Source organism: Emys orbicularis, chromosome 2 (genome assembly GCF_028017835.1).
Source record: "Emys orbicularis isolate rEmyOrb1 chromosome 2, rEmyOrb1.hap1, whole genome shotgun sequence".
Lineage (NCBI taxonomy): Eukaryota > Metazoa > Chordata > Testudines > Emydidae > Emys > Emys orbicularis.
Window position 1 is genome coordinate 211,034,526 of NC_088684.1, and position 24,809 is coordinate 211,059,334.

The 24,809-nt window shown below is 42.2% G+C and overlaps 1 protein-coding gene across 1 annotated transcript in view; it reads right to left on the reverse strand.

Moving 5' to 3' along the window:
• FBXL2 (F-box and leucine rich repeat protein 2) overlaps positions 1-24,809 on the reverse strand; it is a 132,995-nt gene that overhangs the window by 882 nt on the left and 107,304 nt on the right. Inside the window, exons 10-14 of the mRNA XM_065398813.1 lie at positions 23,363-23,493; positions 11,738-11,798; positions 8,109-8,153; positions 7,282-7,338; positions 524-736 (exon numbers count right to left, since the gene is read on the reverse strand). Coding sequence (XP_065254885.1) covers positions 524-736; positions 7,282-7,338; positions 8,109-8,153; positions 11,738-11,798; positions 23,363-23,493 — 507 coding nt within the window. The remainder of the gene's footprint in view (positions 1-523; positions 737-7,281; positions 7,339-8,108; positions 8,154-11,737; positions 11,799-23,362; positions 23,494-24,809) is intronic.

Here is a 24,809-nt window from a genome sequence, read left to right on the forward strand (position 1 = left end):
GGCAGGGGATGTTAGGTCTGCTGTTACTAGGTAGATCCACAGGCCTAACTGCCCCTACTACCCAAGTGTCCTATACTTTATTATATCTGCATTGTAATGAGGATGCATGGTTGGTAGAATTTAAAGAATTCTACAGTCCTACAAAAACACAACCCACACTTTAAAAAACCCTGAGGGAATGGGAAACAAACATTAGGAACTAAACAAAGAGCTCCAGCTGGAATCCACATCAGTGGGAGAAAAGATCAGCATGGACAATTATTCTGATACCAACTGTAGCTTGGATTATAAATGGGATCAGGCACTGGGTGGTGATTTTTGATCATATACCCAGGGGTAGTTCTGATGCCTAAAGTTGGGGGTCTTCTAAAGTACGTTAACCAACATCCTTAGTTTTCATCCTACCTTCCCTTGCTTTGGGCTATCTGTTAAGCTACTGTAAGTGTATCCAATACGTCTCCCTTGATTGCACAAATGACGGTCTTTCCCAAAGCTGAATCTTTAAAAAACACAAGACACATACTCTTATTCTTTTGATTCCTGCTCGCGTGACTTGCTGACAGTCATATAACTCAATTCTCTCCAAACTGTGGCAGTTCTCTAGGTGCTCCAGGGTCACATCGGTGATAAGAAGACAATTGTCTAACTCTAGGACCTGGAGCCTTTCATGACCACAGGTACTGTTGCTCAGATGCAGAATCCCATCATCTGTGATCAGTTCACAGTGAGATAAGCTCTACAAGACAAAAGGACAATGAAATGTTTCATTCCACTCTTTTTTTTTTTAAATTATGTCCCGTGCAAAAGATCAGGACTAAGAACAACCTCAAGCGACTTTGTATTTGGATTACCATGTTCAAAATACTTGTACTGTTAGTGCCATTTCATTACTAATCCTTTTGCAGAAGCAAAGAGGCATATTTAAAGTGCTATCTCCTTAAACCTGAAGAGCAGGAGAAGCAGCTGCCAAAAGGAACAGCTTAGGGTTGCAGCACTTAAATGACACTCAGAATGACACACTTAAATCATAATTTGACTTCATCACTACAGCCCCAGGACAGGCACTTTTGTAGCAATGGCCAAACTCAGCACTGTGCTCTCTAGAGATGTAGAAATCCAATTATGTTGTTACACAGCTCAATTTACTGAAAATAAGGGGCAAAATTACACATTTGCAATGCCAGATGCTGACTTTAAGAGGAGAGACATGATATTCTCCCAGAACATTCTTTACTCTTACAGACCTGCAATTATACAATCTATGTATGAAGAACAATAATGGCTTGATTTTTCTGCAGTGCTAAACTCACTTCAGCAGGAGTTACGGGCACCTCAATACCTCTGAAAAATCAGATCTTACATTCAAAACTGCTAGATTTCTTGCAGAATAAGTTACCTATACCGTTGGGTGTCTGTGATATGCCACATGAACACTGCAGGCATGTATTAGTGCATACTCTGGATCCATGCAAGCAATCACCTCAAAGACCCAGGTACTATGCTGAATTAACTGCTTTTTTGGGAGAGTGTTTTCCTCAGCCTTTTGTTTTAGCCTTTATTTACTTATAAAACTAATGTTTTTTCACCAAGGACTTATTGACACAGGCCTTATACTGAAGGTGGTAAGAGTAGGTTTAAGAATTGTATTTCAAGCATTCAAAGCACTGGCATTCCCTTAAAAGACGTCAGCTTGCACCTGTTTACCTCTCATGTTTGAAGAGAATGGAAAAAGCCTCATGTCCCCCACTCCAGAAAACCATTTCAAGCTGAGCTGGTTCCTGCCTCCTTCAGAGGATTCATGGCCTTCACAGAAGCATTGTCAGGATAACAAGACACCCTTGAATTTTCATTGCAGATACTTTGAGACCCTTGTCAGCTACCTATAAAATAAATGCTCTGCACTGTCATCACCTCTGCAGAAGGGCTTGATGTGTTGAGTTGATTCCATCTTTCACTCTGACCCAGCTCAGAACCATGAATTGTCCATAGACCACCAGCTATCTGCTCTGTGCGCCTTTTTACTTGTCTGGAGAGAGCTTCTGATGGAGCACCTCTGGTGCGGAGACCCTTGGTCATGAATGGAAAGTGGGTACACTTTCTAACTCCTCACCAGAGGCAAATAGCAGCTCTCAACAGTCCTTTAGATCCAACAATTGGGAAAGCTATGGGGCACCTGTATCCTTTCCTCAGCCTGTAGCACATTAGACCTTTTGCTCCAGCAGGACAACAAATTCTGAGGACTACTACTACTGTGGCATGGGGTGGATAAAAATTTATTTAAAAATAAAAATAGGATTTTATTAATTTAAATTAATACAAGGTTATTTAAAATAAACCTATTAAAATTCAATTTGAAATGACAACCTATGTTAATAGCACTAAATTTACTATAATTTTAAAATCATTTAAATTAAATACAAATAATATTAAGCAGTATGTTTTCTGCCAAGAGTTAAAGAAAGTCAAACCACTGAACTGGGGGAAATCACTGGCTAAGCATCTGGAACCAGAGTTTGTTAAAGTGCTAGTCAGTCAACTTTTGACAGCAATAGTCTCTTCTGCGGATACAGAGAGTATATTTGCTTCATTTCCATTTATTCAACAAGTTCAGTTCAATGGTTAGTTCATTCAAAGTTAAGAAACCAACTGAGAGCTAAAAAAACCAGAAAAGCTTGTTTTCCTCTTCTATCAATGAATAAAAATTAGATGTGAAAGGATGAGATCTATCAGTTCTAAAATCTGAAGGACATAGTAACTAGAAACAAGCAGTTCAATTAATTAACTACAGATATTTCCTTTGTTTAATAAATCACTTTTAAATGGAAAACATGTTTTGATAAACTGTTTTTCTTATGTATTCAGCACTTTTAAGGTAGTTTTATGTATTAAAAAAATTAAATTGTGTATTTTAATTGAATTTGAATTTCCATCCAAATAGAGCTTGACAAGTTTAAAAATTAGAGAGACAAGATAGATAAAGTAATATCTTTCTTTCATTGTGGCTTGAAAACTTGTCTCTTTCACCAACAGAAGTTAGTCCACTGAAAGATATTACCTCAACCATACCTTGTGTCTCTAGTATCCTTGAACCAACACGGCTACAACTACACTGCATACAATAAGTTAAAAATTAGCCATCTAGTAAATAAGAAATGCACCAATCATCATTTTCTATTAAAAATGTAAAAATTAAGAATCTGAATAAAGGTAAATTAAGCTATATAATTGCTTAAATAAAGGCGTATAGATAAATTGTATCCTCCTGATTAACAAAAAGAAGCACCTAATTTAGCGTGAAGTTTATAGTTGGAAACAACATATTTTAATAGTTACCAACCTTTATTGGTAATGAACCTTTGTTTAGCAAAATAACTAAAAAAAAAAGTAGAACTACAAATCACAACTGAAATAAATTAAAGTTGCTTATTTAAATCATGATTTACATTGATAATTTGAAACTTTTTGATTTAAATCAGTGGTTCTGAAACTTATTTGATTGTGCCCCCCTTTGTGTCTGTAGTAGTTTACGTTCCCCCTGCCACACAAGTACATAGACTGTTTTAAAAAAAATCAACATGCAGCTCACTAAATATTAAAAACAGTAAAGCATTGATTCAAACAGCCAACGATCCACTGTAATAAGAGCAAATGCAAAACTGTGATCGTGGTCAATGCTTACAATTAAATGTGCACACCATATCGTAGCAAATGATGACCTGATATTTCTGGAGAAATCAGCTTTGCTAGTTATTCATTGCTGTGGGTAAAATGTGCACATGTTTTTTTTCTCCCCCCTAAAGCTTCTTGCCTCTTGCTCCCTGCCCCCCAGTTTGACCACCTCTGATTTAAATCAATCCATCCTGCTGTAGCAAACCCTTTCGCTTACTTGCTTTGGTTTATGAGGGATTCTTGGCCATTAACAGGCACAGACTAGCCTGTATATCCTTAAGATTAGCTTCCTCCTCATCTGTTTTTCCCCTTACTCAAAGTTGCAAAGGAAGAACAGAGACCAGAAAGAGAGGGAGGACTCAGAACTCTCCAGCTCTAGAACTCTCACTGAATCAGTCTGATGGAGAGAAGGGGGATTTCATCCACTTCTCCAGAGGAACCATCTCAGCATTTCCCCTTCAATTCCAGCTGCTTCATGTTGTATTTTCATTTTATTCACCCAACAGGGTGCAGTGTGTTTTGTATTACAACATCATGTAATGTACGCATATATTATTATTTTTTAAAAGTCACAAAATGAAAGTGCTTACTCCTGTGAACTCTCTTTTATCTTAAGGTCTGTGTTTACATTCTTAGCTCCTGTTCAGTCTTTGGATGTTTTAGATCTCGTTTGCCTTCTCTCTGTATATACTTGTATACATATCCTCCTGAGCACTTATTTGGCTGGCAACCTTGAAATTATCAGGAGTCTAAACCGCAAAGTCTATTTATAACAAACCTGTGGTTTCAAGGAAGGAAGGAAGGTTATATGAAGACACATGTGACCTTTTGGCTATTGTATCAGTCTACTGGCTAATTAAGAGAGTTTCACATCCTAGGAAATAAGCAGCTTATAAATTCAGCTTTCCTGAGAGATTGTACTCCAGTGACTTGAAACTGAATAAGACAATACAAGATGTACAGCTAAATTAATAGACTTTATGAAGCAAACATACCTAATGTAATATTCTGTATTAAAGCACAAGATACTTCAGACTTGATAAATCTGGTTGAAATAGTTAACAAGATAGAAAGTGTCAGGTTTACAGTTTAAAATCTTAGAATACAGAGGGCTGGTCAACTTTTTGGTTTGCTATTTAGAAATAAATGTTAGGTACAAATCAAATTAAGACAAAGTTTGTTGAGCTAGCTGAACAACAAATTATTAACAAACAGTATAAACAAAATAACTGATGAGATAAGATTTTTTTTCTGCTGATGGAATATCCATAGACCAATTACAATTTCTCTGGTGTATTTGTTTGTTTAAAAAAATCACATAAAACTGTCAAATGCTTCTGAACGTCTACAAATTGATTATATAAAGTATTGGAGTATTTGAATTCTGCCAAGTAAGTTTGTGTCTCTGTTCCCTGATTTGTTCTGAAAGGAAACACTGGTGAATTTAAAATTTGATTTCTGCAACTTTGAAATGCACTTTGTAAATATTTGTGCCACTAACACTCAATTGGATAAATGTTCACAGAAAGCAATCACAAAGAGTTCACAGCACAGCTCAAGTGAATTAATTTAAAACTTTAAATTAAGATTAGTGGGCTTTTTTTTTTTTAAATGTTTTTCCAATTCACCTGGTGGTGTTCTCTACACAATCTGCCTGAACATTTTGTAATGTTCTCTGCTACACACAGGATAGCATTGGGCAGGAAATTGAATTTTTATTTCTAAAAATCACAGGATACATGGTTTCTGTACTATAAAGGTGCCATAATATATATTAACATTGTACCAGTTCTCAGCCGATAGACTGTGACCTTCAAGTAGGTCAGCAGGTTGTCTGAGGCACAGGATATCACAATCCTATTACCTGTGAAGTAGATTGTTAAAGGAGGAATAACATCCATAAACCATGATTGCTGATTTCTATGACATCTCCTTTGAAGTACTGGGAGAGGCACAAAAAATTCTTGTATGTACCTGAGGAGGACTGGTTATAAATGGGATTACGATATCAAAAAGAATACAATACTGCAATTTCTATAGTAATTACTCCTCTCCATTCATTTTGATCCCTAAACTGAGTTTTATTTCTAAACTTTCCTTTCTATTTCAAGTAAGTGATGCTATAGCATATCGTTCCCAGCCACAGGGACAGATAGCATTTTATAAAGAACTCTTGATAAAGCCATCTCTAGTCATACCAAATAGACTGTGTCAAATTATTAATCTAAGTAAGGCTACAATGAGACTATCAAATGGAACCGTAATTCTTTATAAAGTAGATTCCCTCTGCTGAATGGGATTGCTAAATTACAATATATGTTCAAGTTCACTATTTAATAGGAAGCCAATAAATATTTTGGATTGACTGACCTAGATTTGTGCAGTTTAAAATATCTTTGGATATAAACGATCCTATGAAGATTCAGAGATGGGACTGAAGCCATTTTCAGTACCGTGGCACATGTAGGCAAACATATTCTTATAAAGACTGACATGTAAACAGTTCCTTGTCTGATTGGTAGACTACTTCATTCACTGAACTAAAGCATACAATGTGTGGAATTATGACCGTGAAATAGGATGGGATGGGATGATTAATCTGCATATAGCAGTGGATACGGTTCCTTTTTTAAAGCCAAATCTCTTCCTGAGCCTGCTGCTGCCTTAGTAACACACTTCCTTGAGCTGAGGGTGTGGAGGAAGTCAATGACATGGCTACGCAATTAACAAAGAAGTAAACATTTCCTTAATCCCTCCTAAGCATAGATTAGAAAGTATATCTATTTTCTTCAGGTAGATTTAAGGCAGTATATCATAATGAACAGTAACCTGCCACACATGAAATACAACACCCTTCCTTATGCCAAATGGTAGTGTGACAGTTGGCTCCAAATGCCTAGGCCTAAATTTTCAAAACCCACTAGTGATTTGGGGTACCTCAATTTCAAAGTGGCCAATCTGAGTCACTTTAAGTGGCCTGATTTTCAGAAAATGAGCACCCACCCTATGAAAATCAGATCCATTAAAATATCTCAAGTTGGATTCTTTAAAAATGAGGTACCCAAAATCCCTAGTCACTTTTGAAAATGTAGGCAACAAAAACTGACAGATACCAGAAACCCACTGCTGCGAAAATCACACACATGACTGTTTACAGGATTGGGCCATATCTGTATACACTTTTGCTAAGCAATTATCCATTTTCTAATTAATCATTTGATCTGTTTCAAAATATACTGTATATTACAATTTCATGATTTCCTAGAAAAATCTTTAGAGATAAAATATGTAAGAGAGCATCTTTAAATATTTTTAAACTGTCTCATGTAGCTTTTTATTCTGACTAATTGCTCACGAGTAAAGGATGGTTACAGGTTCATTATAACATTTAAGCCGTTTTTCTGATTATATTGGGATTCATGGATTGCTTTGAGACGATCTACTTACAGTACTTGATGCCATATTTAAAATAGTCTTAGAAATAAGCTTCATTTAAAACATATTTTATAAAAAAGTATAAATTGTACAGTGTTGTAACAACAAAAAACTAGTAGCTACAGGCTGAGAGCCAATCCTTATTATTAATAGATATATTATAAGAGTTAAACTCACCAATGCTTGCAGTTTAGGACAGTGAACAGAAAGTTGTATCAATGTGTTATCTGTTATCTAGGAAGAGAAGAAACCAAACAATTGGCTACATAAATGCAAAGTTATAGACTGGCTTATACATAATAATAGAGCTGACTAGCTGAAAAAAAATCCACTTTGTTCAAGTAGCTGAACATGTACACTTGGGTTTAATTTTATTCCATTCATACCCTTCTGATCTATAAACCCATAAAGTGGATAAAAAAATAAAGTCGTCCCCTTTTCCCAAATTTTATCTGAACAGATGGATGAAGAGCTTAAAATGTAGGAAAACAGTCACTACATGCTGAATTGAACTTAGTCTATCACCAAGCTATTTGGATAGATTTGTCATCTTGCCAATTGTCAGAGAGGACGTGAGATGAAAAAAAACCCACCACCTTTTTTCCCAGCAGAGAGGGTTTTATAGACCTTCTTAAAGGTCCAGTAAATTCTGCCATGTTTTGTTCCTTTGCTCATTTTTATCATTTGATACCATAAACAACAGGTTTGTAACCCAATCTCTACATCAAAGTTAGGTATTGCTCTCTGCCAGATGACGGTTCTGATATCAACTGGTCTATTAGAGACTTCTCTGGGAAATGGATAAATGTTTGTAGTCACCTTTCTTTGAATTCCCCTTTATACAGACCTCCCAATAATGATCTGCACTTACTATCAGAAACATTAGAATTTGGAATTCCCCCTATTGGTAAACAAAAAAACCACAAAGCACCGATGTTCTGAATGGCATTACAGGTTCTTATAATGGACTTATGATGAATACGCCTTGTAAAACTGATTCTCACCAGAATGCACTCTTCTAAGTCCATCTTTTCCAGTTCGTGGCAATTCTAAAAAATTAAAATAATAAGAACAAAAAAAATACCACAAGTAAGAGGAAGGGTGGCAGTTTGATCTTGAATTCTAATGGGTGGTCCTAACCGCATCACCATTAATACTGGGTCACAGACAAAGGGAGAAAGAATATTTGATTATTACAGTGTTTCAGGCATCCATGCTGGCTTTTGCCATTATAAAAATGGTTACATACCTGTTTGGTAATTGTTGTTCTTTAAGATGCGTTGCACATGTCCATACCACTTTAGGTATGACCTGTCGGGGCAGCACATGTGATCTCTGCATGCTTGCGCTGCTAGATGAAAGTATAAAAATATGGAGCTGCCCTGACTCCTCCCTCAGTTCCTTGACACTGGAAGCCAGTATTTGCTGTGCCTCCGATGGAGAAAGGAAGGAAGGAAGGTCATGGAATGAACACGGGAACAATAGTTTTCAAAGAACAATAATTACTGAACAAGTACGGAACTGTGTTTTCTTCTTTGTGTGATTGCACATGTCCATTTCACTTTAAGTGGCTCATAGGAGTCTGATGGAGGAGAGTATCAGAGTCTACTTAAACAAGGACTGCAGCACCACTCTCCCAAACTTAGCATTGTAACTAGAGGCCTGGGAGAGAGCATAATGAGCAACGAACATATGAGCAGATGACCAAGAGACAGTCTTGCAAATGTCACTGATGGGAACGTGACCCAGGAAAGCAGCCAAAGCTGCTTGAGCTCTTGCAGAGCATGCTAAAACACTCTGAGGTCATGGAACATTGGCAATAGCATAACACGGATGTGGGAGGGAGGAGATCCAGGAAGAGATCTTCTGTAATGTAACAGGCTTCCCTTTCACCCTATCAGCAAAGGAGGCTAATAACTGCAGTGTCCTAAACTCTTTAGTCCTGTCCAGACAGGAAGCCACAGCTCTGCAAACATCTAAAGTATGGAGCTTTTCCTCAACTTTGCATGAGTGAGGTTTGGAGGGAAAAAGTTGGTAAGTACAGTCTGATGAATATGAAAATCCAAAACCGCTTCTGTGAGAAATTTAGGGTGTGGATGCAAACCAACTTTGTCCTTGTAAAATACCGTCTAAGGAAGGTCAGCCATCAAAGCCTGAAGTGCTCCTGGCCAAAGTAATAGCTACTTGGCATGCAACATTCATCAAGAGGTGAAACAATGAGCACGTAGCAATCGGTTCAAAGGAGGCCCCATTAAAACTGAGAGAACCAAATTTAGATCCCAGGATGGAGTTGGGTCTCAAATACGTGGGAAAAGCCTACTCAAACCTTTCAAGAACTTTATAGTCATAGGGTTGAAGAAAACAGCATTCCACTATCCTATAGATGAAAGGGCTAAGATAGCAGCCAGATTAATCCTCAGGGCACTGACAGAAAGACATTTCTCCTTTAGGTGAAGCAGGTAATGAAGAATAAACTGAATGGGAACCCATAAATGAAAGGTAACTTTCTGCTGGGACCACACAGAGAACATCTTCCATTTTATGAAGTGTACCTTGTGGAGGGCTTTCTGCTATTCAAAAGAATGTTTCACACTGCAATAGAACAAGTAGACTCGTGAGTAGTTAACCACTAAACATAACCAATCAGGTGCAGGCTAAGAGGGCTGGAATGCAGTTTGGCCCTGATTCTGGGAAACTATGTCTGGGACCTGAGGAAGGATTATGGCAGGGGTGGCCAACCTGTGGCTCTGAAGCCACATGCAGCTCTTCAGAAGTTAATATACGGCTCCTTGTATAAGCACCGACTCCGGGGCTGGAGCTACAGGCGCCAACTTTCCAATGTGCAGGGGGGGGGGGGGTGCTCACTACTCAACCCCTGGCTCTGCCCCCAGTCCCCCCTCCCCTGAGCCTGCAGTGCCCTCGCTCCTCCCCTCCACCCCCAAAGCCTCCTGCCCGCCACAAAACAGCTGATCGGGAGGTGCGGGGAGACGCTGATCAGCGGGACTGCCGGTGGGTGGGAGGTGCTGGGAGTGGGAGCTGATGGGGGGCTGCTGACATATTACTGTGGCTCTTTGGCAATGTACATTGGCTCCTTCTCAGGCTCAGGTTGGCCATCCCTGGATTATGGGATCTCAAATTGAAAGGTTCAACAGGTCTGAAAACCAGTGCTGTCAAGGCCAGGCTTCTGCTATCAAAATTAAACAGCATGATCTTGCCTGAGTTTGCCCACCAGTCTCAGCACCACAGGGACTTGGGTGGTGGCGGTGGTGGGAGGGAAGCGTTAAAAAGTTTCCCCTTTCAGGATAGTAGAAAGGCATCTGATACGGACCCTGAACCGACACTCATCCTGAAACAGAACTGGTGACATTTCCTGTGCTGTCAGGTAATAATCACGTCCATTTCTGGCATTCCCCACATCTGAAAAATGGACTTTGCTATGTCAGGTCTGAGGGGACCATTTGTAATCTCTTCTGAACAATCTCCTGAAATGGTACACTAGACAGTTCTGACACCGGGGATGGTGAGATGCTTTGAGCATAATTTTGTTCTTGATGCAAAAAGACCAGAGGTTCATTGCTTCTTGGCAAAAGAGGTCTGACCTGGTACCTCCATGCTTGTTAAGGCGGAACATAGCAGCAGTGTTGTCTGAGTACTTGTATGGAACAAGCCACAATGTGGGAAAGAAATACTTAACAGGCCCCCAAATTACTGCAATAAAATCAAATAACCCAGAGAAAATATAAATACAAGAAGAACTAACTGACCTCCCCATATAGTTCACACAGAACTATTATCCAGCCCTACCAAACCCTCATCTCCTCACAAGCCAGGGGAAAAGGTGCATCTTGCTGCACATGCTAACAAATTCGGGATGTTACAGCCCTGATAAGGAAGCATGTTCCAAAGGTCTAGAGAATACCCTGCCAACTGCCCCCTATGCCCATGGAACTAAAATAGCTCTTGTTCATATCAAATGTTTGTTACACAACTCCTATTTAAATAAAAACATTTTTGTGCTTCATTTTATTTAAAATAAACCTTACACAATTTTATAAAAGAGTGAAACAAAAATTAGATCCATTAAAACAGAAACCTTTTCCCTTTAAATATTCAGTTCCATCCAGTCCCTTAATCAACACAGTAAGTCTGCTTCTAACTTTAAACGCTATAGAAGTCTCACTGAAGTCAATAGGCATGAGTTAAGGCTTAACTGAAAATATTATCTAGATATATTTTGCAGCAATAATTGATACACAGAACAATCTGCTATAAGGAGACTTTCTGTACTTAGGAAGCCTGCTTGCATTATATTTTATAGTTATAGGCTTTAAAATTATTTTTCTATATATGAAAAATACATGTGACTAAATTTAAATACTTTTTTAAAAAAATAAAAAGAGCAGGGGCGGGGAAGGAAGAAAGCCACTGTAAAAAATATTCCAAGCTCCAGTTATTTGTAAATACGTTCCAGAAATAAAATCAATTATTTTGGTTCTTTCCTGACCACCTCCTCTAAGGGGCCTCTCTTCTACTCTACTTTCTTTTCATCATCCCCAACATGACTGGATAAATTCAGATATGTACGGTACCAGTGAAAATTAGGTAAACTGTACATTTTTAAAATAATCCTTACCCGTGCTAAAAGTGTAAAACCTGCATCTGTCAGGTGGGAACATCTTGCAGCTTCCAAAATCCTGAAAAAATAATTGTTTTCAACATAACAATATTAGTGATACAGTAATGAAAAGCAATTACTTCTTTTTATTTAAATCTATTGTCAATATGTTGTAACATAAAACTGATTTGAACCAAACTCATAAGTCCATTTTGCAATTTTAAAAAAGGCAGGACTGATTTTTGATTCAGCTAATCAGAAAGATGTTCAGGCTACATAGCAGAATTAAATTATGTACAATTAAGAATTATACCTATGGACATTTGTAAAGAAAAAAATTTACAGTGAATTCTTGTACTTGTAAGGCTATGTATATACTTATTGTAATACTCAAAACTGTATTTTGAAAAATACCATTTTCACTGCATATCTTATTCCCGATACACAAAGAAGTGGAGTTTCTATGTTGGGGAAGAGTACAGAAAGAGTATACAGGGAGGAATTTAGGAAAGTGCAGGTCAAGCCATCACAATGTGCCTCCAATGTTCTATTTGTTGTCAGGTTCTTACATTAAGCATTTTGGCTTCAGGTGTCAGAAAGCAAGGAGACAAATAGCTGTCAAAGCCAAAACGTAAAGCCAAACCTACCTGATTCAATCTTCCAGAAACAAATATAGAAATATATTAGGAAAAAAATCATCACCTGAGAAGCAGTCCCTTAGGAGAGGTGTGAGTGAAGTAAGATAAGAGAAAAAAGGAAACTATGACAAACAATACCAGTACGTATGGTTTTCATTGTAGTACTTCTGCTCTTTCCTTGTTCAAGTTTACACTAAGCAGATAGTAGTGAGCAGTGAGACTAACAAGGCGAGAATGTCACAGAGTAACCACGAGCACAAAGTCCCCCATTCAACACAACAGCCACTTCCTTTATGTTTGACAGACAAATTCATAAAGGAGAGATAAAGGAAATAGACTAAGAGACTGCTGATTTAGATTTCTCTGTCTAAATGTAGCCACAGATAGCGTTTAAGAGGTAGCTAGAACTCAAGTGTCTCTCTTCATGGACAAAGAGGAAGGGGATATCATCCCATATCCATTGGATAAATGTGATCTTACAGGATTCATACCTTCTCTGGGTCCTGAGATTGTGTAGAGGGCTTGGTTAGACTAGTCTAGCAACATGCTCAGGAGAAACTAGCATAGGTATCAAAGCTTAGAGGTAGGCTATCAACATTTGCGTTTCTACCATAATGCATTACACATCTAGTATAAGTTTTCAAAGTACTAACCATAAAGCACTATTCAGAAATGCTTCAAAATCTCATCTCCCTCCCAGCAGGGTCGCTGAGTAAATATTCACTTAGTACAGGAACCCTTTTCTATCAATAGGGCTATATTGAACATCCATATGTCCTTCATAGGTTTCTCAGGCCCACATTCTTCTTCAAGTGATGGTCCGTATATGGATTCCAAACATGGGTGTGCAGTTTTTGTAGTAATTTGCATTGACCTGCACATCGTGGGTCATCCGTATGCTCGCATCTGAGGCTATCAGAGGCCGTGAGGGTTGACACCGCTCCAGTTCTCTCTTATCACCACATGGCCAGAGTCAGAATCCCTGTTCCTCAGTGCTCCTAGCCTTGCTAAAAGAGATGCTTGTCTGTTTTTCCAGTATATATAGTTGTATACAGATGTTTGTAGTGTAGATTCCTAGTTGATCCTCATTGGACCCTTCCCCCATCAGGGAGATTCCCCCCTCCGGGGATTATGCCCCAGCAAGCCGACTTCAAAAACTGTGCTTCATGCCTGCATTCCTTCTCTGTGAGCGACAAGCACCAACGGTGCCTCTACTGCCTCAGCAAAGCTCACATCATCACCTGCTGCTCCATCCGCCGCTCATTCCTGCTCAGAATGAGAGAAGTGAGAGAATTTCGCCTCCATAGGTTTCTAATGGAGGAGCTTATGCGCCCACGTGCGCAGTCAGATCCAGACCAATCAGATCACCTCCCATCACCACCATCCATCCTCCATCTTCCTCCAAGGCGCCAAACCCAGGGGTACCACCGCAGCCGCAGAAGCCCACTGTGAGCATAAGAAACATGGACATGGGCATAAGGTTGGCTCCCCAACAGGGACTGCCCCTAAACACAGTGTTGCCTTCCTGAGCCATGCCAAGTCGGGTGAGAAGTCATGCACCAACCCGACTGCTCCAGCTCCCAAGAAACCCCAGACGGAGCATAACTTGAAGTACCGATGTGATCCGCTGGTGTCACCTCCAGCCCCGGTCACTGGTCCAGCACCCTTATCACTTCTGGTACCAGTGATGATGCCGGGCCCCTCCAGGCCACCACGCATGGTTCCCTGCACACCTGGAACCACTGATGCCTACTGCGGAGCTGTTGCTCCCATACGTTCCCAGGTTCCCCACTACTGTCTGGTCCCCCATCCACCACTGAGCTCCCTTCTCTGGTGGATGAACCTTTCCGTCTTTTCCCAGCACGATGCATATCTTCCACCCATCTTGCACCAGCGGCTCCACCCCTATTAGACCCGTCCTCCAACTCAGAAGCCTTTTCAGAGCTGGATTCCCTCATTCTCACCCGGCCAATCTCACAGCCCATATCCCAGGCGCTGACCATCCTATCTACTGGTATATGACCTTACTTCCGACCCAGGGCTCCGCTATCCCTGATGTCTGCCAATACCTGGCAACCTGTACACTTGGCCTCACTGGCCTTCTTGGGACCGCTACCAGGACTGTGGACTACTACTGGTAGCCTCTTACCAACCTGGCCACACACCAGACCTTTCTCGGTTGACGACGAACCAGAGGACGCTACAGTACAGCCGGTACCATCAGTACCGCCAGTCCCCACTGTAGCCTCGTTGTCACCAGACGAGGCACTAATTCCGCCTTCCCTCTGGATGACCATAAACAATACCACAACCTGCTTCAGCAGCAGCTCTTGGCCTCCCAGTGGAGGAAGACCAGGACACATGAAACCAGCTCCAGAATACCCTGAAACTGCCGGGACCCTCTCGCACTGCCCTCCACATCCATGGGGCCATGCTGCAACCAGCACAGTTGGTCTGGCATACACCCTACTCTTAAGCGGCAGAGTGGCGATACTTCATCCCATTGAAAGGAACAGACTTCCTTTTCACCCCCCCATTCCCAACTCACTGGTGGTTCACGTGGCGATGGAATGCACTTGCCAACAACACCTGAAGTCCACCCTCACAAACATCTCCACCCCGGACAGAGTGGCAAAGAAGCAGGACCAATTCTGCATCACCAATTACAAGGCCATGTTGGCAAAGTACAACTTTCTCATGTACTGCAAACTTTCGGAGTTTCAGGGTTTTCTTCTGCCAGACAAACAACATTAGTTCCAGACACTACTTGATGAGGGCAAACTGGTTACTAAGGTGAGCCTCCAGGCAGTGGTTGATGCCACTGACACCACCTCACGCTCAGTGGCGACCAGAGTCGTACCCCGACGTGACTCCTTGCTCCAATCGTCCAGACCTCTCTTGAGGACCTCCCCTTCGATAACCAGAAACTTTTTAGTGACAGGACGGACGAGTCCCTGCATTCACTCAAAGACTCTCGCGCCACTCTGCGGTCGCTTGGCATTTACACCCCAGCCTCTTCCCACTCTTACTTCCAAAGACAACAAGAGCCATCATGACATCATCAGCATGCTCAGTAGCCCCATTACTCTGCTACTACAACCTCCGCACCCTCAACCCTCCTGCTATGTCAGTCTAAGCAACAATTTTGACACTCTCACCAAGACTCGTAAACGTATCCCTACCCCTCCATCTTGCCCTCTTTGCCCACAATTGGGGCAAGATCACCACAGACCACTGTGTACTGGACATCATTCACATGGGATACTCTATAGAATTCCTCACATTCCCCCTCCCCCCATTGCCTGCCCCACACTGGCTGTGGAGATCTTCTCCGAGAGGAAGCAGATGCCCTTCTCCAGAAAGGTACCATTACCATCCCCCTCCATTCCAGGGCTGCGGCTTTTACTCCCCATATTTCCTTATTCTGAAGAAGGGAGGCGGCTGCCACCCCATACTCAACAGGTTTGTATGAAAATTCAAGTTCCGGATGGTCATGCTCATTATCCTTTCTGTCTCCCACGGCTCATGGCCATTCATGGCTCTCAATGTGAAAGACGCATATTTCCACATTGATATTCACCTGGCTCATTGGAAGTTTTTCCGCTTTATGGTTGGTCACTCCCACTATCAGTTCCATGTCCTCCCCTTTGGTATCGTCCCCAATCCACATGTATTCACAAAAGTCTTCACCATTGTCGCAGCCCACATGCTATGCCTCTGCCACTCCGTGTTTCCCTACCTAGACGACTGGCTCCTACTGGCAACTTCACGCAACCACCTCCTCTGAGCTATCCAGACTCTTTGCGATATCCTCACCAATCTGGGCATTTGTATCAATGAGGAGACGTCCATCCTTGTTCCTACCCAACAGATCACATTTATTGGGGCATGCCTGGACACTCTCGTGGGTCAGGCTTTCCTCCTGGCAGATCGGTTTACCATCTTTACTTCTCTCATCGCTTTACGCCACAAACCACACACCTGCATCTGCGAATGCCTTTCCTTCCTTGGCCACATGGCAGCCTACACATCTGTAATGCCCCATGCCCACCTCTATATGCGCTGCCTTCAACTATGGATCAAATCAATCTACAAACCGGAGACAGACCGCTTGCAAGTCTGTCCCTCTCCCGTTTCGTCCTGGCCTCCCTCACCTGGTAGACTGACCTGTCCACGGTACTGATAGATACTGACTGTTACACTTCCCACCTCCTGCACCACTCTAACTATGGATACCTCCCCATAAGGGGTTGGGACACCCACCTGGATGCTCACATGGCCCAGGGCCTTCCCCTCATATGATCACGTCACATTTAACTGCTATCCTACAACATGCTGGCAATTTTATATATCAACAAGCAAGGCAGTGCCAGGTTGCCCCCTCTGTGTGTGGAGGCCATCCAACTCTGGAACTGGTGTATCAGATACGATATCACGATACAGGCCATGTACCTTCCAGACGCCAGCAACTCCCTCACGTACATGCTCAGCAGGTCATGCTCAGCAGGTCCTTCTATGCTAACCATGAGTGGGAACTACATGATCCCACACTATGCTCAGAATTCTACTGCTGGGGCCCCTTGGCGTTGGGACCTGTTCGCAACCAACAAGAACCAAAAACTCCCCCTCTTTTGTTCCAGAGCAGCACTTGGGATGGACTCACAGGGCGTTGACTTTCTCCTGCCCTGGACCAACAAAGTCCACTATGCCTTCTGCCCATTCCCCTCCTGTGCAAGATTTGATGGGATTGAGCGACGTTCATACTATGTCAAGTATCAGAGGGGTAGCCGTGTTAGTCTGGATCTGCAAAAAGCAACGGAGGGTCCTGTGGCACCTTTAAGACTAACAGATGTATTGGAGCATAAGCTTTTGTGGGTGAATGCCTGCGTCTGACGAAGTGGGCATTCACCCACGAAAGTTCATACTGATAGTTCCCTTCTGGCCTCACCAATATTGGCTCATGGACCTCCTCCACCTCTCTGCTCATCCCCGGATCCACCTCTGCCCTCACCCAGATCTCCTCACACAGGCGCAGGGCCGACTCTGACATCCCAACCTGTGCCCGCTGCATCCCACGGCCTGGTATTTGGATGGAGCTCGCAAGGAAGCAGAGCATGTTCCACGTCAGTGCATGACATCCTCAAGCACAGCAGGAGGCCGCCCACTAGGACCTGCTATCAGGCGAAATGGAAGTGTTTCACCGCCTGGGCATGCTGACAACATCACCCACTAGACTCCATCTCCATTCCTATCCTCCTGGACTACCTTCTCCAACTTGAGATGGGCCTATTTGCCTTCCAATACCCACCCTCCATCGCCTCTGCTATGGACTACTTTGCTTACCGGTTAGAGGGATATTGGAGCAGCAGCGACCCGCATGACCTCTTATAGACTCGGGTGCGAGCTTGCAGACGATGTGTTTGCGTTCAATGGACACTACTACAAAAACTGTTCCGGCTCCTACACAGGGTACACATGCACACCCATGTTTGGAATCCAAGTAGGGACCACACATCTCAAAGAAAGCTCCAGTTACAGTAAATAACCTCCTCTAGTTTTGAGCAGCTCATCATAGGTGGTTAGCAACCCTTAATGAAAGCCTGGATAGAGCAAACACATAACTGGTGCGAAAATGATTTAGAATGTCAAGCATAAGGGAAAACATGTTTTAGAACCATCCATGTGTTATCCCTTTCTTTGTTTGCATACCACTAATCTTTTTTCAGTTCTAATTATGTGTGTGACCTCTGCCTCTCATCAATTCTGCAAACCTCTTCTCTAATGCTCCATAACATAAAAACATGCATAGTGATGGGATATGCTTTAAAAAGAAAGAGCAATCACACAACTTACTTGCTACACACCTGGTTGAAAAGCACTGAACACTGGTGCACGGGCAGCAGTGGGGTGAGAAAGGAAAAGAATGGCAATTCCACCTTCAGATTAGTTGCCCCTAGATCTAGTGACAGGGGGTGTGGAGAGGTGACCTAACAGCTGTCCTACTGTGTCATTCAGCTAGGGAGCCATGATGCAGATTAGGTTGGGCCATAATATTGGGGCATACTGATCACAGATATTGCACTGATAAGCATGAGGGTGAGTAAGGTTCTGGTGTTGGTCTGTTTTGATGATTGCATCAGATTTGATGTGGCTGTCTAGAGAAATTCTTTCTATGCACTGGCTGGCATTTTCTCCGTTTATTTCTTTATACTATAACTAGTTTTGGAGGGGGATGCAGGTGACTGGCCATCTTAACTGGCTTTGGTGTGTGACAGATACATAGATCAGGGGTCGGCAACCTACAGCATGCGTGCCAAAGGTGGCACGTAAGCCGATTTTTACTGTCACGCTGCTGCCAGCCGGGATCCCGGCTCCCGGCCCCGTTCAGCCCCCTGCCTGCCTAGGTGAACAGAATCCTAGGCCGGCAGCGGGCTGAGCAGGGCTGATGGCCAGGAGCCAGCGGCCGGAACTCCAGACCGTCAGCTGGCTGAGCCGCTCAGCCCGCCGCCGGTCTGGGGTTCCGTCCACCGGCCCTACTCAGCCAGCTGCCGGTGTAGGGTTCTGGCTGCCGACCCCTTGCCAGCCAGGGTCCCGGCCGCCGGCACTGCTCAGCCTGCTGCCGGCCTGAATGGAGGGAACCCCGGGCTGGCAGTGGGCTGAGTGGGGCCAGCAGACGGAACCCCAGACTGGCAGCAGGCTGAGCAGCTCAGTGCACTACTGGTTTGGGGTTCCGCCTGTGCTGGCAGTCTGGGGTCCCGGCCGCCGGCCCCGTTGATCCCGCTGCTGGCCTGGCTGAGCCGCTCAGCCCGCCGCCGGTCTGGGGTTCCTGCCGCCAGCCCCTTGCCAGCCAGGGTCCTGGCTGCCGGCCCCACTCAGCCCACTGTCAGCCTGGGTGAACAGAACCCCGGCTGGCAGCAGGCTGAGCAGGGCCAGGACCCCGGCTGGCATGCGCCGGCGGACAGAATCCCAGATTGGCATCAGGTTGCCGGCCCCTTGCCAGCCGGGGTCTCGGCCCCGTTCAGCCCGCTGCCGGCCTGGATGGATGGACAGAACCCCAGACCGGCAGTCTGGGGTTCTGTCAGGGGCCCCTGTAAATGTAAAATTTATTTTGGCACATGAAACTTTAAATTACTGAAGACTTGGCACGCCACTTCTCAAAGGTTGCCGACCCCTGACATAGATAGTGGATCTGAGTTATGGTGCGGTCTTGCTGAAGATCTGAGGACACTGTTTTTAGGAAACTACAATTACAGTTAAGTGATTTTCTCTTTCTTCCAAGGTAAGCATCCTCAGAATAGTCATATTCTTTGGAGACTACAAAGGTAAAAGGGAGGTATCTCTGCTAAGGAAACCGAAGAAGAAAAACCAGGACAGACAGACACAGCGAGAGATTCCATGCTATGTATGACAAACCAGAGGGAGGAAAGAGTTGTAACTCAACTTGGAAAGAGATATTATAGATTACATTTTAATTCATTCATGACACCTTGTCTAATAGCACTACATAGGGAGCAGCCATGACTGCCTTGTAAGACTAGAGCTAAGACTGAAGGCTGCCTATTGTCCCTTGTGTGTTAGAATGCATTTATGATTAATACAGTTCTTGACTGAGATCATTCTAAATAATCCTTACACAGGTAAGGTTTAAGTAGTCGTGTGTTTCAAAGTGCTAACCCTAAAGCACTACCCAGAAATGCCTCAAAATCTCATCTCCTTCACAAGTCCACCCAGTGTACGGTCAGTTAGTAAATACTCTCTGTAATACAGGAACCATCTTCTCTCAATAGGGCTATATTGAACATCCATGAGCAACTCTTTATAGGCTTGTTAAGCCCATGTTCTGTGATCTTGAGCAGTTCATCATAGGTGGTTAACAATTGTTAATGAAAGATCTAAGGGCTGGTCCACACTGGGGCGGGGGATCGATATAGGAAACGCAACTTCAGCTACGAGAATAGCGTAGCTGAAGTCGACGTTTCCTATATCGAACTAAAAGTACTTACTTTGGGTCCACGCGGCGCAGGCAGGCTCCCCCGTCGACAGCGCTTCCTCCTCTCGGCGAGCAGGAGTTCCGCAGTCGACGGGGGAGCGCTTCTGGGATCGATCTATCGCGTCCAGATGAGACGTGATAAATCGATCCCAGAAGATCGATCTCTACCCGCCGAATTAGGCGGGTAGTGTGGACCAGCCCTAAGTGTGTAAGAGAGTGCACTATATGGCTACACCTGCCATTGTCATATGCAGTTGAACAGGAAACAACCTATTCCCCCCTTTTCAGCTGAAGTATAGTAGATCATTGAATGTTGATTTTACTCTATTAAGTACACAGGATATTTTCTACTAGAAGAATTGCAGAGTTGGCAATACTTGAACTATTTTCTTCCCTTTCTCCTCAAGAGAGGGTGCATGCATTGCCAAAGCACCTTTCTGATTAATTGGATTCCTCACTCTTTCCTAAAGGATAGAGAGAAATAGGTGATAAGAGTGTGAAGAAGAAGCAAGGCACTGACAGTCTTGATCTGAGTTTAATCACCATAGTACTTTTTGTAATGGTAATTCTGCAGAAAGCCTGAGAACAGCATGTGGAGTTGTAAGACTGATCCCTGGATAGCAAATATTCTTATAAGGCCTGCCCCTAAATTGGCCAGTGAGTAGATCAGCTGATCCAATTTTGGGAAGGGAGTTAGAAGGTTTCTGCAGGTTTTCTAGTTCTTCAAAAGATGTGTTATTTAGAAGGTACAAAGAAGTGGGGAGTTGTATCTCCCGTTGATTGAAATTTTTAATACAGTATATTTTAGTACATAGTCTTGAAGCTCAGTCTATGGCAATTTGCATTACCCTTACTTTGGATGAGAGACGGATCTATGGGGATCATTTTGTCAGATTCATTTTCCTTGGTGGTATCTTGTTACTGTATGAGAAATGGCTGAAGCCTGTCCCCTTGTGGCACTGAGGGAGACTAACAAGCTACAGGGTAGTAAATCAGGCTTGCTTAGCTAGCAGTACATTTTCTGGTGCCCCGCGTTGGGTGCTTCCTTACATTTTTCTTGAGAGATTTCTCATGAGAGTTGTCTTTCACTAGAAAGGAGGAGTGTGGGACTGATCGGTATTTTAGGCCTCTTTCTTTGCCTTAGAAAGTGAGCCAGGAATAATTTCAAAGTATCTATATTTTTCTGACATCAGTTAGAGAGAAAGACTCAAGATTTGTCCTAACTAGTGGCAAGGGGTTTAGCCTTCTAAGGAGTGTGACAAACCAGTTTGAAAAGACTCTTGTGACTGAAGCAAGAGCATGCATAAGCTCTCATAGCTATTTGCATAAGCAGCCAAATTTGGATCAGATACAGACATTGACTTGAAGAGAGTATTTCTAAATTAAACAAAAGCTCTTTTTTTTCTACCAATCAGATTAAAAATGAACATGGCAGAATGTGCTTGGTAATTACATACAATACTGGCATCCAAATATAGTTTGTCAGAATTTTTTTTTATACAAAGTTTACTAATATATATTTTCCTTAATGGTTCATAATTAATTGGTCAGCCTCCCTAAGAACTGTTATGACTCTTGAATCTGTTTCTGTCATAATTAAGGTTTTAACTTCATTTTAAGAAGCTTAATATTTTTGTATTAAAAAATCAACCTTAAAAGGAAAATGTCTTACACTTTTAATTAGAGTTGCCCCATAACAGAAATCTTCTTCATGACTAGGATGGAGGCAGATATCCATTTCTGCATTAAACAGAATCTTCAAAATATTGAGAAATGAGGATTAACTGTGCAGGGTTACCATACACTGTCAAATAGCTATATTTCACTCCTGAGATGGCTGCATTTTAGTGGTGGGTGAAATAAAATCTGTGTAGGAACTGCCCATAATTATAGCATCTAACATACACACAGAGGTTTGTGGCTTGAAATCACTCTTGATACCATATATCACTTTAAGTAAAGTAGCCCAAGGAAGGGAAACTATAGTGAATACTTACCCTTTAGAGAAAGTTTCCTTAGTATTAAGAGTTAAATAAAATTATTTTGGTTCATATAGCGTGCAAGGTGCAGCTAATACCACTAGAATATAAAAAGTTAACAGCAAATTTATATTATTTCTGAATTGGCAGATAATTTACTTATAGTAATAACATTATGAAGATAAATTCAGATATACTTAACCAGATTCTTTTCCTTGTTCCAGACCCTCTGTGCTGCTCTGGTTGTGTAAATGGGCCAAAAGCAAAAACATCTCTAGCGCTGAGCATTGCCCCATTGTGGGAGAGTCACCAGCTGGCTTTAGAGCAGGCACGGCCAACACCTATGCCATTCCCACTGCAACCCTCAGCATAAGGGCATTACAATCTGAAGGAGGGAGAGATGTAGCCAAAGTGCTACTATACTGTAGCTATTCTTGGCTGGCATATTGGACCTAAAGGCTGTTCTAACTACACCCGTGCTGGGAAAGAACAAGACAGAGGATCAGGGAGCTGCAACTAACTTCATTTTGAGCCACCCCACCTCAGCTGTGCCCATCAGATATTGGGTGTAGATGACAATTTAGACCATTGTGCATTTAAGTCTAACAATGCTGGGCAGCATAGCATACTAATGGCAAAACACACCTAAAATGTCACCTACGTGTAGTTCTAGGTCAGTATTTCAGGTATGATTTACAGTACTATTTGTAAGGCAAAAGAAGAAGATACCGAACCATAAAATGTAGTATATATTGGACAGATCCTCAGCTTGTGGAAATTGTCATATGACAACTGACAGCAGCTGAGGATCCTTTGTATGTATCTATGAAGTAATATAGAGTCAGTTAGTAACTGTGGCTTAAATTCTTTTTCCTCTTTTCACATGATATGCAGGGGTTGGGTTTTTGCCCTGATGCTGAACACCCTTAACTCCAATGGAAATCAATGGAAGTTGAAGGTGCTCAGAATTTTATAGGAGAAACTTAATCTCCCAGGATCAGGCCAATGATGAATATAAAAACTGTGACATACTCACTTCAATCTCGGACAGTTTAGACCAAGTGCTGTGAGAGAAGCATCTGTAAGGTTGCTACAACCAGAAACACACAGTGACTGAAGTCTGTGGCATCCTCTACAAATTTTTACAATGCCTTCATCTGAAATTTGCTGCAACAAATAAAAAAGGTTGAAGTTTATCCTGCTATCAAGTAATTTGTCTAGGAATAAAAATAGAGCCATGAAGTATGACATCAGATCAACAATGTGCAACCATGATAAGTTGTCTATTTTCATCCACAAAACGTCAGCAGGAAATCACACACCAGGTGATAACTCTGCTTCTTTGAGACAACCACCACATAGGATTCCTGCTCACCCACATCTTTTTGTAGATTTGAGATTCTGTTCTAAGGCAGTGTGAAGCTGGGTTTTCTCCCATCTTTGGCATGGTTTTCATGTGGCAAATATTTTAATTTCCAATCACATGCAGTTTGTATTTTTAGGGGAGCTTTTCCTTCCCACAAATTTAGCTAAGAAATGTCTAGAGGTAGTTGAGGCACTAGCAGTTAGAATGAAAGATGAGGGAGGGGTTCATGCCCAATGCCACAGACTGCCAAAAACTAAGAGCAATTACCATCTATCTTGCACTGGGGATGCAAAACCCAAGAGTGGGAATCCTATTGTATGGTATCTTCAAAGAAACAGAATTACAGGTCATCAACTATTTCTTATCCCCATTTTACAGAAGGTATGTTGAAATACAGAGATTTGCCCCCAAATTACCCAGGAAGCCTGCAGCAGACCCAGGAAAATAACCCAGACCTCTCATTTCCCTGTCCTTTGAGTTAATCTTTCATTATAGTGTTCTGGTTTAGCCACTCTGATAGAAAGAACTAACTTATGTTCTGATATGCCTGGTGTTGAATTTGCATGCTCATTTTCTGAAACAGGCATAATTGAAAACAGCTCCTCAATACTAGTTGCACACATGATATGAATAGTCTTCTAGGACACAATGAAGGATTATGATATTTAGAAAGATGAATTGTGTCAGTTCTTCTGGATCCTCCTTTCTGAAAGAAGTGTTTTTCCTACTTTGGTAACTTAACGTTTCCCAAATAAATTATCCTTTGTGTTAATACAAGCTCATTCCTCTTTTGATTGTCATTCCCATGTGATGAAAACAGTGATTTCTGCTGCCTTTTGAGATGACTGTGTTTATTACTTTTATGAGCCAATTATCTAGATATGTTAATATGACCTTATTTCTGAGACTAACCACTACCACAAACATTACTTTTGGTAGCCAAAAAAACCCCCAGTCTTGGAACTTAGATTAGCACAGTCTAGAAAGATGTGCATTGGTAATATACTATATTTTCCCATCTGAAAACTGAAGCAGCTTTCATGATTGTAGAATACTAGCAGATTAAAAAACAGGTACACCTCATAGCTACACCTGATGTAAATCCTCCTGGATCCAC